Source organism: Leucoraja erinacea, chromosome 10 (assembly GCF_028641065.1).
Source record: "Leucoraja erinacea ecotype New England chromosome 10, Leri_hhj_1, whole genome shotgun sequence".
Classification (NCBI taxonomy): Eukaryota; Metazoa; Chordata; class Chondrichthyes; order Rajiformes; family Rajidae; genus Leucoraja; species Leucoraja erinaceus.
In genome coordinates, this window is record NC_073386.1 from 46724220 (window position 1) to 46737317 (window position 13098).

Genomic DNA, 13098 nt, shown 5'->3' on the forward strand with positions numbered 1-13098 from the left:
GGCCATATAGGGAGTACGGTGTTCATTTTTTGGTCACCCTGGTATAGGAAGGAAGTCATTGAGCTGGAAAGATTTCAGAAAAATTTTACGTGGATGTTGCAAGACTCAAGGGCCCGAGCTGCAGGGAAAGGTTGGGCAGGCTCAAACTTAATTATGGAGCACAAGAAGCTGAAGGCTGATTTTTATAGAGGTGTATAAAATCATGAAGGGAACAGATAGAGTGAATGTGCACTTTTATTTACCAAGGGTAGAGGAATCAATAACAAGAGGGCACTGGTTTAAGGGGAATCATTTAATAGGAAGTTGGGTGAGGAAGTTGGAGCAGGTACTATAACTGTACGTTCTTTCATCCCTGTGGACAGCCAAGCTTGCCTAATTATAATGGTAGCTTGGTATGGATGCTCCATCAAGGTTTCTTCTGCCTCCTGAGGAATAGCATCTAGTTTGCATCAGCTCAAACTCACATTATGGTGGACCTTGGGCACATTGTATAAACTTACTTTTGAGCCATTACCTCATGACATAGCACTAAATTAGGAAATGTTGATTATTTCTAATGGTGTGGGTGTTGCAAACTTTAATTTATTTCACAAGCATATTAGGAGCCATTTAATATAACATTGGACTAATCTGCAATTCTTTTTTTTTAACTGGAATAGTGCAAAAATCACACTATGCCCAAAGGTTGTATTGTCAAAATACACTTCAAGTATACGATAGCTATACGTGTGAAACCAGGGTTATTGCTCAGCGAGTTGCTGGCTGTCATCTGTCAGAAGTTCGATCTGTCTGAAAAGAGACTTGTGCTGAGGTACGTGAGCCTTTCAAATACTCCTGCTTGTGCTAGATATCCTGCCGCGAGCGACTCACCCTCTGCTAGGCCAACACCTCCCAAGCCCGTGATCTGTATCATGGAGGAGGACAAGTGCAGATGGCACATTACATCACAACCACCCGCAGCTTGTCATCCACATTGTGCAGTCATATTTCAGTGTTCCTTCATTAGCACCAAATCCAAATCCTGGAACTCCCTTCCCAGTGGCATTATAAACACCAGAAAGCCCATCCATCAATTTAATTTAAGGGTAATTAAAAATGGGGAATAAAATGCTGGCCTCACCGCATCCCAAACTATAAAAGGATGGTGTGCTCCGCCATTGCTATTAAAGCGAATCACTTAACTGTCTTCGCCTTGACCAAAAGATCTAATTGTAGAATAATTTTGTTTTTAAAAAGCAAATAACCAAATCTTGACATAAGATTTGCACAGGTTTTGTCAATTTCACGATAGTGGGCAAGCTCACGTACATCTTTATAGCTGAGAAGAGATGTGCCAAATGCCTATAAGGTCATGGAGATTGGGAGTAAATAAAACTGTAACAATGCAATCTGTTTGCCTGAAGTTTTTAATTCACTGAATCTAAGTAACAGTAATGACATGCTTTCCATTTTTGGTCCATCCGGCTAGTTACAAATCACAAGCTGAGGGTGAGCTCATTCCCATTACCACCGAAACCAAAATGAAGAAAATATGGAGCGAGGTCAGTAATCAGCGTTTGGTCATCTGGGTCAAGTTTGTGGAGGTAAGATTCACACATTCCCCCCCCCCCCCCCCCCCCCCCGTTATTTTCTCATAGTCCCATAATTAACTGTAGCAAAGAGCATAATAGAGCAGGAAATCGAGTATTTGGTGAGTCGGGAATTTTCAACACACAAGTACATCCTTCGAATTAAGTTCATTAAAAAAGGTGCTGGTGGTAATATGCATTTGCACAATGTGGGAGGTTATGGGGGGGAAAAAATGATGCCAGGCATTTTCATGTGAAACAAGGTCTACTTAGATTAGATTTAGCAAAGAGATGACTAGAAATAGCCAACTGTGTAAATGTTTCAGAGCAATAGAAGGAATTCAAGGAGGAGATAATGAAGGTTCAGAACAAATGCGTCTACCCATTTTAAAGCAAAAGTAGAAGATTCCAATTTCAACATCTGGATATTGAGGAAGAAGGATAAAGCAAAAAGGAGAAACTTGTGAGATAGTGCAAGCTCAATTTAGCAGAAACTTGAAGGTGCAGGGGTTAAATTAAAGCAGCAATTAACATTAAGGTTTGTGGGGGAAAGTGGCAGGTAAACCATCAAGGAAAATTTCAAGATACTCTATAAAAATAAAAAGGGGTTAGAAAAGAAAGAGTGGGTCGAATTAGAGACTAGATCAGTAATCTACAAATGAAAAATCATAAAGGGATTAGAATTGCAAGAGTGAAGTATTCTAAAGGATAAACATTAAAGGAGGCAACATATTAAAGGGTTAAGCATTTTTAAAGCAAATAGCTCACCAGGTTGGATAAAAGAGGAAAAAGTAAGGGCCTGTTGCAATGAGTTTAGTGCTCTTTGGCATGTTTGTACTGCACTTGGAAAAAATAAGTGGATGGAATGAGCCAGCAACTTTGTCTTTGGTAGCGGGCTTTTTGTTTGAAAAATTGATGGACAGAATGAGTCTATTTAAAGGTTAAAGGTTAATCAATTGGCATGGATTTATGTATGATCATGTCTGATTAATAATTGAAACTTTTAGAGATAACTAGATTGCCAGTGAGGGAAGTGCTTTTGATGTGGTATCAAATGCAATAAATATCACTCATAGGTATATGCAGAGTGCTGGAGTAATTCAGCGGGGCAGGCAGCATCTCTGGAGAGAAGGAATGTGCGACGTTTCGGGTCAAACCCTTTCTTCAGACAGATATCACTTACTTTGCTGCAATCATCAACAGCCAGAGCAATGAGAAAGTGGGGAATAGTCAGGCAAGTCCTTTTAGGTAGCTCCTTCAACCTTTTGTTCTTGCAGTTTCTTTCAAGGTAATTATTATTTAGATACATTTAGCAGCAAGTGTAACAAAGCTATATGATAATGAACCGCATGGTTGTTAATATTTAGATGATGATTGCAGATGCAGTGCCCTCCATAATATTTGGGACAAAGACCCATAATATATTTATTTGCCTCTGCCCTCTACAATTTGAGATTTGTAATAGAAAAAAAATCACATGTGGTTAAAGTGCACATTGTCAGATTTTAATAAAGGTAATTTTTATACATTTTGGTTTCACCATGTAGAAATTACAGCTGTGTTTATACATAGTCCCCCATTTCAGGGCACCATAATGTTTGGGACACATGGCTTCACAGGCATTGGTAATTGCTCAGGTATGTTTAATATAGGTATGAGAGCTCTCAGCACCTAGTTTTTCCTCCAGTCTTTCCATCACTTTAGAAACTTTTATTGCTGTTTATTAACACGAGGATCAAAGTTGCGCCAATGAAAGTCAAATAAGCCATTATGAGACTGAGAAACAAGAATAAAACTGTTAGAGACATCAGCCAAACGTTAGACTTACCAAAATCAACTGTTTGGACATTATTAAGAAGAGAGCACTGGTGAGCTTACTAATTGCAAAGGGACTTTTGGCAGGCCAAGGAAGATCTCCACAGCTGAGGACTGAAGAATTCTCTCTATAATAAAGAAAAATCCCCAAGCACCTGTCCGATGGATCAGAAACACTCTTCAGGAGTGAATTTGTCAATGACCACTGTCCGCAGAAGACTTCATGAACAGAAATACAGAGGCTACACTGATGCAAACCACTGGTTAGCTGCAAAAATGAGATGGCCATGTTAGTTTGTCAAGAAGTACTTCAAAAAGCAACCATAGTTCTGGGAAAAGATCTCGTGGACAAATGAGACGAAGATTAACTTATATCAGAGTGATGGCAAGCACAAAATATGGAGGAGAGAAGAACCTGCCAAGATCCAAAGCATACCACCTCATCTGTGAAACATGGTGGTGGGGGTGTTATGGCCTGGGCATGTATGGCTGCTGAAGGTACTGGCTCCCTTATCGTCATTGATAATACAACTGCTGATGGTGGTAGCATAAGGAATTCTGAAGTATATAGACCCATCCTATCTGCTCAAGTTCAAACAAATGCCTCAAAACTCATTGGCCGCAGTTCATTCTACAGCAAGACAATGATCCCAAACCTTGCTAAAGGAGTTTTTCAAAGCTAAAAAATGGTCAATTCTTGAGGGGCCTAGTCAATCACCCGATCTGAACCCAAATGAGCATGCCTTCTATATGCAGAAGAGAAAACTGAACGGGACTAGCCCCCAAAACAAGCATAAGCTAAAGATGGCTGCAATACAGGCCTGGCAGAACATCACCAGAGAAGACACCCAGCAACTGGTGTTGTCCATGAATCACAGGCTTCAAGCAGTCATTGCATTCAAAGGATATGCAACAAAATACTAAACATAATTACTTTCATTTAACATTACATTGCTGTGTTCCAAACATTATGGGGGGGGGGGGGGGGGGGGACTATGTATAAACACTGCTGTAATTTCTACATGAAACTAAAATATATAAAAATGGCCTTTCATAAAATCTGACATTGTGCACTTTAACCACATGTGATTTTTTTTTGTGAATGGGCATATCTTCCATGGCCTTGGAAAACCTTCCTTATCTTCACCGAGTGTTATGAATCTTTGCAATTCTCTACTAAGAGCGTTTTGATGCTGAATATACTCAAGTCTTAGTAGTAGACTTGTAGGAGCAGGGACCAAAACTCCAAAGGAGCTGACAATGCACAAATTGAGCAATATTATTGAATGGTGGAGCAGATTCAATGTTGTATTACATGATTTTGACATGAATTAATTTTGTACAATAGGTAGTAGCATTATATGACTATACTGTCACAGCCTCCATTGATCTGAGTTTTCAAGAAGGAGACAGAATCCAAGTATTAGCACAAGGTGAGAAACATTACTGCTGATTACTGGACAAAATATTTAATTTTTTGTTGGCATTGCCTCCCCGTCTTGGATCAGTTGTTTTGTAACTGATCTGTAAATATAGATTATTAGTCTGACATCTAATATTAAAAGCACACACCCAAATGTCACTTGTGTAGTTACATTGGTTGTTTAACTTCACAAAAGCTATAACAATATTTCACCACCTTTGTAAAATTAAACACACTGATTTGACAAAACGTCACCCATCCCGTATAGATATTACTAAAACAAGGTATTCAATGTGCACCTATACCACTGACCCCTCTCCCAGTTTAAGCCAAAGATTTTAACCATAATACTTTGGATTTTTCAATGAACACAACTGCTTTTTCCTTTACCCACCTGTTCAGTCCAATAGGGTCACCACCTCAATCACAGAAATGTGTGGGGAGCTTACTTCTAAATGGGATGGCTGTTTCTGACCAATCTTACACATTACGCACTGTGATTGTAGCCAAACATAATTTAGTGCATATGATATATGACATGATCAGAGCATGTGACATCAGGGGACAAGTAACAGTGCAAAAAAATTACTGCACTATGTAATCTAATAAGGAAGGTGATGAGTGAAAATGGGTAAGGGATAAACACAAAATGCTGGAGTAACTCAGTTGGACAGGCAGCATCACTGGAGAGAAGGAATGGGTGACGTTTCAGGTTGAGACAAATTAGAGATATGGATGGGTACAAAGAGAATGTAAGGTGTGAAAACAACAGATCAAGGAAATGTAGAATGGTTCATTATTGGCTGAAGGGAAGTTGATAATGAGGCATACAAACAGTAAATTAATCAGGACAGTGAAACTAGTCAGAACTGGGGGGGGGGGGGGGGGGGGCAACAGGGAAAGCAAGGGTTGCTTGAAGTTAGAGGGATCAATATTCATACCACTGAGTTTTAAGCTGCAGTGGGAGAGGGAAATAAACTGGGTAAAAGGGGATTAAAGTTAAAATGTAATTGCCGCATGCATAAATGTGGAGTGAATTAAAGAAGCCAGGTGCAAATTCTGTGCTGAGAGCGAGTGTTGGATGCGTTTTAGTGAACGGTGTAGCTACTTGAATTGCTTTGTTTTCTCTTCACAGTAAACGACAACTGGCTGGAAGGGCAATGTAATGGAAACACTGGAATTTTCCCATCATCTTTCATCAAAGAATTAAGCATTGCTTAAATTGTAAATCTTTGAATAAAACTTACAAGTATTTGATTTTTGAAGTGATCCTTTTCTCCTAAACTATCGATTGAAGATAGTTTGCAGCTTGAATATTTAAAATAGTTTACCATCACAAGTAGGTCAGTAAGGACCTTGAATTTGTGTTAAGGTGGCTCACAAAATATTTGGGAACATTTCTTTCCTATGCGAGTGCTGAGTTGCAACGTGGGCCAACACAACTAGTTTCAAATATGTAACAGGATTTAGAAGTCAATCTTACCAAGGTCGACTTAAAAGGTACAGGCAGCATAATTTCTTTAAGAAAAGCAATTTTATTTCCATCAGCCTTTGACTATTCCACTTTATCTCAACTTCAAATGGCCTTCTGGTACTTGACCAAATTCTTGCCATCATTATTGTGGACACTTTGTCAGAAATCTGGATGATGAATGATGACACTTAATCGGTAAATAAAGTTGTGCAAAGGAAATCATTTTGGTTTTGAGAAAAGTTAAGTTAGTGGAGCGAGAGAAAGAGAACAGTAAGGGGTTGGGGAATACTGCCCTGAGCCAACAGCATCCGGTTTCCATCTAGTCATCTGGACTCCATAGCTGGGCCTTCACTGCATCGTTCCCTTTTCCTCCCAATTTTCCCAAGCCAACACTATAGTTCTGAACCATAATCAGTGCTCTTGCTCACCTTCCCTCCAGCAGACTCTGCACTCCCATCCAAAAGGTGCCTTTCCAATGATACCACGCTGCAGCCAATCAGAAATAAAGAGTAGGTATGGCTTCTCAAATGCCAAAGGGCACAAATTCAGATATTCAGGCAGAAATCCTCTTACCCAAAGATGAAGATTTGAGCACATATGCTCATCTCTACTTGACATCACCTGACTTCTTGTGACAAGAACCACCATCCACGTTATCTCTAGCTTTGACTATCCTAATTCACTGTAAGGCATGATGACCACCCAAAATATGCCGCTGTCATCTCAACTGTTAGCAACTTTTGCTTACCCAATCTTCCTTTGCACACAATTTTATGTTGGTTTCCTGGAAAGTTTTCTTGCAATTTCAAAATTCACATTGATGTAATTCCTCATGGCCCTCCCATCATTGTCTGCAATACACCATAAAACCTGCTGATACTGTCCTAACATCCCCTTTGCAGCAGTGTCAAATTTTGTTTGATGACATTTCTGTTCCAACATTTAAAAGTGCAAAATAATGGCAAGTTGTTGGTGCTCTTGAGATTTTGCCAGCTTTAATCATTTCATTCCTCTGTTGGTACCAGCAATGTTACCTTTGTTGGAAAGAAAGAAAACAGAGACTGCATGGTGTTGCAGCATTTAACGTCACTGCCTTGCAGCTCCAGGAACCTGGTCTTGGTTCTCACCTTGAGTGTACCACTTGACAGCACCAGTTTTTCTTCTACATCCTGAAGAAATGCCGGCAGGTTAACTGGCTGCAATAAATTACCTCTTCGTATAACCAAGTGGTGAAAAAACTGATTAGCGAATTGATGGATATGCAAGCTAGAATATGTTGTAGGGCTTCAGGGAAATTGGGCTGAGGGGGGCTATTCACCAGGGAGTCAGTAGGGACCAGAATGGCCTCCATCTGTGCCAGAAAAAGACAACATTTTGCATATAGTAGCTTTCAAACCATAACAAAGCAATAACCACTCAGTGCAAATTTTACAATTGCAAGTAAAAGTTTTAACACATAGTTATTCAAATCCTGCAACCTCGAGATTTTTTTAAATGCCCTTCTTCCGTATGAATGAGTTACTCCAGCCTAAAAGAAAGATAAAACTTACATTAATAAGGCATCTTTCCTGACCTCGGCATCTCTGGTGCTGAAATGTAGGAGCCAATCTGTGCACATAAGCTCCCATGAACCAGGTGATAATAACAAGATTCATTTATTTTTTATTGGTGTTTATCAAGGGATAATTTTGGAACGGTCACTAGGGAGAATGTCCCTACCTTTCTTCAGGTTCGTGCCATGGGATCTTTTAAATCTGCCTTAAAAAATAGACAAGATATTCTCTGAAATAAAACACCTCCCAAATCCACATCACTAGGATCAGCACTGCACCAGAATAGTCATCAATTTCTGTATTCCATCTGGAAGGGGATTTGAAACACACAACCTGCTATCCGAGTGACCTTTGCATCTCAATCTCCCACGTAGCTGCATTGCTTCACCCAAATCATCCTTCATTTGTAATCAACTTCAGGCCATTGCATTGTTATTCATTGTTACGTCCAATATGCTTCTAAAAGGCCTGTTCTTGGCAATTCGCGACTTCGCGTTGAGGCGCACGGGCATCGTATGGCCTCGCGGGGCAGGTCCCACTGAGAAGCCCGGAGGGGCATGTGGTTGTGAGCGACATTGCGTGGGGCTCCGATATTTTTGTAGTGAACAAAATCTTCGCGCGCCATTGGCCTGTCGCATAACTGATGGTTAAAGTGGGACAGGCCCAAGACCCTGGCGCGACGCAACGTCTCACCTCCGACAGCAGCAGAAGCAGGCAAACCATCGCCCATCTCAGCCTGGGGTCACGACCGTTGCGGTCCGGATCCGCCCCCACTTCTACTCCCTAAGCGGGGCCAAGAAAATTGAAGATGGACACAAAATGCAGGAGTAACTCAGCGGGACCAGCAGCATCTCTGGAGAGAAGCAATAGGTGACGTTTCGGGTTAAGACCCTTCTTTTCAGACTGAAGAAGGGTCTCGACACAAAATCACCCATTGCTTCTCTCCAGAGATGCTGCCGGTCGCACTGAGTTACTCCAGCTTTGTGTCCATCTTCAAATGATGTCACTCGCTCCAGACGGCTGTTCATACGCATGAAATCGCGGGACTGTCGCGGCTCAACATGACCACGAGGTCACGTAATTTGCGTGCCAAGGACACGTAAGTGGGACAGGCCCTTAAAGCTACAGCAAGTAACAAATTCATTGTTCAGAGTTAATCCAGGCCCAATCCTACTTTCATTCATTTGCAGCATAAATCACAACATAATAGCCAGGAAATCGGAGAGATATTTCTAACCTCCATGACTTAAATATATAAAATTAGAACTTAGGAAAATTTAAGTAGCACACAACACAAATTATCTTGCATTTTTAACAATGTTTAATGTAAGTTTAGCACCACACCCATGTTGTAGATTTTTCCTTCAAGGGTCATCCTTAAAAGGAAAACATTGTGCGAAGAACAAGTGATTAAACATAAACTTTTATTTAGAACATGGTTTCATTTATTGAAGGCAAAGCTGATTCCAGCAATTGCTGCACAAGTTCTTACACAAAAAAGACATGAACACAAAAGCTCAGAACAGAAATGTTTTTTCCAAGGGCCCTATAATCTTTCTTGCAGTGCTCCTGTTCCCCAGAAATGTAATTTATTCTGAACAGCATACATGCATGCAGGTTGTGAATTCATGCCCTGGCACTTCTGCTGACCTTCTGGGACTTGTCAGCTCAGTGAGTACACCCAAGGGCGAGGTGATTCAGTACCAGAATTGCTTTAGATTTAGGTGACCAGAGCAGAATGGTGGAATGTTTCAGTGGGTTGACTGTGGAGCTATACCTTTCACTGGCACAAAGTACTGTTGGATTACATTTTTTGTGTTAAGAAAAATAGGGTGTGGAGGTTGCCTTAGTTGTTTTAGGTTTTCATACGGTGAAGAAGTTGTTAAATATCATTTCTCAAAAAAAAAACAATTCCTTTTCTATACCTCTCTTTTCTAGTGTTGCACATCTTACCAACTTGGCCTAACCCGCACCTGAGCACTGTACCTCTCCCCCCCACAAGCATGAGATATTGATTTTGAACAGCTCTCAGTAACTCAGACAATGTAACTCTTCAATTGCAAAATACCAGAAAACATTTGTTTTCCTGCAATTACATCAGCTTTTGCCATTAGGAATTCAACTGAAATCGTTTCTACTGCAAGTACTTTTTCCATTGCTGAAGAATGATTTTAACAGACATTTTCACGCGAGTCTGCTTACAATACATTCAGATCTTTCCACAAAGCTCAATAAAAGGACAAATGTTTGTTACATTCAAGAGCCTGAAACCTACTGATAAGATGACCACAGTGTATAACCCATGCTTTTCATATATTTTCTCTTTTAAATTGTAAATGGGAGTAGCAGGTGGCCACATGCAGTAACAAACACCCACAAGTATGTGGCCCACTTACTCACTCACATACCTGCTTTGTGCCCCGTTTTGCTGAACCAGCAGCATTGCTGGACCCTTTTTCCACTTTGAAAGACACTGCCAAATCAGGAATAAAAATTACCATCAGACAGAAGCTGACAAAAGCTGTTTTTATCTAATAATTAAAAGAAGCCAGAACTAGAACTAAATAGATAAATTAACCCCTTTCAAGGTTGGTATGCTATAGTAAAATTTATAGCTACTGTTATGATCAAAAACCACTAATTTAAAATCCTTAGCAATGACTGCTTTTTTTTTGTTTTAAGCAGAGCTCTCTGCTGTACGTCTTACCAACATTTTAGCTAGGATTGCTACAGAACAGTATCACAAGTATTTAATATTGTAATTACTACTGCAGCTATTACATTAACAACTAGTTTTTTCCTTTTAAAAAATCTATCAGCTAAAGGTGCAGTGATGTGAAGCTGCTTTCAAACACACAGACCTTTGCTTGTCTGAAAAGTTGCCTTCATATAAATTTACTAACAGAATGCCTCCACATCCTTATGTAATAGGTTTGAGGAAAGCTGACGAATGGGCCAGTGTCACTACATTTAGAGATTACAAGCACACCTGTTCCTTAACAGAGCTGAAAATGATCACTCTCAAAAACCAAGATGAAAGAGGATTAAAAAAACTTAACCACATCCTCACTAGCAGAGCATTCATTAGCTGATTCTCCTCGTATTTTGTTTAACACTACTTCAATCCACTTGGGATTTCTTCCCATTTCACCTCATTTCATTACCCAACCATATTAGAGATGTTCAAATTAGAGAAGAACATAGGACATCTTTCAGTAGAATCAAGTGGTTAGGAGATAACTGAGTGAGGCGAGTGATGGACCATCCTCTGGAAGTGACAGGAAGCATGTAATGTTCTTTTTTTGTTTTTTCCTCAGCAGCAGCTTTGTGCAGACGCAGCACTGGTGGAGTGCTTACACCCTCTCTACAGCAAGAAAACACAGAGAAGAGAGGGCTGCCACCTGCAGGGGACCGTGGGTTGTAATGCAAACCCAACATGCCTTGAGTTGTGTAACCTGGATTCACCGGTCATGCCATTGTGCCTCTCAGTGTGGTGGGTTCAGTGTGCCGAGTCCTCGCTGTTGCTTTTGTTTCTGCTGCATTAGCAGCTGCTCCAGTGCAGAGGGTCCAGGATGCATCATTGAACTTGACCAGATTGACTGAAGAGGAGGGGAAGAAAGAAAAAATCTGCACATTATGGTAATTCAACAGCCTTTAAAGAAAAGATCTTCAGTATGGACAATGCACAGACAAATCTTACCCCTAAAATCATAATTTCCTTTTCTTGTGACAAACCTGAGTATTGTCTGTGCTTTCAACTAATCTTATACCTCAAAATTTGTCAAGATGGGAGGGTCAATAATGATTCTTCATAGTATCACCATAACTAATCTCTGTATTAGCATTTATCCTTACTTGAAAGTAATACAAAAAAACAATGATATATGATTTTAACACTCACTATTAGCAAAGCATTCAAAGGAAGTATTCACATTAATTTGCAAGTACAATATTTACTCCAAATTAACACTTCTGCTGGAAATAGTCCTAGTTCCAAATATTTAACAACTAAATATCATTTTAATGAAATATTTATATAACAGTGCAAGTTAATATTGAAATGTAGTCGAGCTTGAAAGAGTTCAGAGAAGATTTACCAGGATGTTGCCAGGACCTTAAGGACTGAGCTATTGGGAGAGATTGAGCAGGCTAGGGCTTTATTCCTCGCAGCACAGGAGGAGGGATGATCTTTATTGAGGTGCACAAATTCATGAGGGGAATAGATTGTGTAAACACACAGAATATTTTGCCCAGAGTAGAGGAATTGAGAAACAGAGGTCATGGGTTTAAGGTGAGGAGGGGAAAGATTTAATGGGAATCCGAGGGATAACTTTTTTTTTACACAAAGGGTGGTGGGTGTATGGAACAAGCTGCCAGAGACGTAGCTGAGGCAGGTACTATCACAACTTTTAAGTAAATTATCTATTTCCATCGGTTTCCAACCACATATCAACATGAATCAGCAGAACAGGGGAGCCAAGGGAAGAAATCAGGGCGGCGCGGTGGTGCAGCGATAGAGTTGCTGTCTTACAGTGCTGGAGATCCAGGTTCGATCCCGACTATGAGTGCAAGGAGATTGTACGCTCTCCCCATTATCGCATGTGTTTTCTCAGAGATCTTCGGTCACCTCCCACACTCCAAAGAAGTTCAGGTTTGTAGGTTAATTGGCTTGGTATACGTGTAAATTGTCCCTAGTGTGTATAGGCAAGATAGGAAGGAACTGTAGATGCTGGTTTAAACTGAAGATGGACACAAAAAGCTGGAATAACTCAGCAGGATAGTGTTAAAGTGCGGGGATCGCTGGTCGGTATGGGCTTGGTGGGCCAAAGGGCCCGTTTCTGCATTGTATCTCTAAAACTAAAATAGCAACTGGGCAGTGACAGGGATGTAGAAATCTATGAAACATCATACCTTGAAACTGTCCATGAGCAGTGTGGACGAGTCATCCAGTGTGGTGTCTGGGGCAGCCCACGTGTTGTTCGGAGTATTGACCTGATGCCAGGTGATGTCCGAAGACGAGGATGCAGCAGGTAGATAGTCCAGGCCAAATCCACTCATTACTACAGTTTTTTATTTCCCCCCAAAAGAAAAACAGATTGTTTTTAATGCACATTTAAAAAAAAGGTTGAAACAAGTTTAGTTAGTTTTCATGATTTTAATTTATCTCATTACAAAAACTAGAGCATTTTTCTGTAGCTGAAGATATAATCACCGTTTTCAGTATTGCTATAGTCCACGAAAACATTTTACTTTTGCTGAATTTTT

The 13098-nt window shown here is 40.3% G+C and overlaps 2 protein-coding genes across 5 annotated transcripts in view; one reads left to right on the plus strand and one right to left on the minus strand.

Moving 5' to 3' along the window:
• Nucleotides 1–6063, plus strand: part of LOC129701128 (neutrophil cytosol factor 2-like) — a 30236-nt gene extending 24173 nt beyond the window's left edge. Inside the window, exons 12-15 of the mRNA XM_055642134.1 lie at nt 660–811; nt 1469–1583; nt 4732–4816; nt 5942–6063. Of these exons, the coding sequence (XP_055498109.1) occupies nt 660–811; nt 1469–1583; nt 4732–4816; nt 5942–6027 (438 nt within the window). The 3' untranslated portion in view covers nt 6028–6063. The remainder of the gene's footprint in view (nt 1–659; nt 812–1468; nt 1584–4731; nt 4817–5941) is intronic.
• Nucleotides 6064–9255: 3192 nt separating this feature from the next.
• Nucleotides 9256–13098, minus strand: part of smg7 (SMG7 nonsense mediated mRNA decay factor) — a 106822-nt gene continuing 102979 nt past the window's right edge. For all 4 annotated transcript variants that reach the window (XM_055642141.1, XM_055642140.1, XM_055642139.1 and 1 more), the window contains 2 exons: nt 12745–12893; nt 9256–11432 (listed from right to left, as the gene is read on the minus strand). In XM_055642141.1, the coding sequence (XP_055498116.1) occupies nt 11319–11432; nt 12745–12893 (263 nt within the window). In that variant the 3' untranslated portion in view covers nt 9256–11318. The remainder of the gene's footprint in view (nt 11433–12744; nt 12894–13098) is intronic.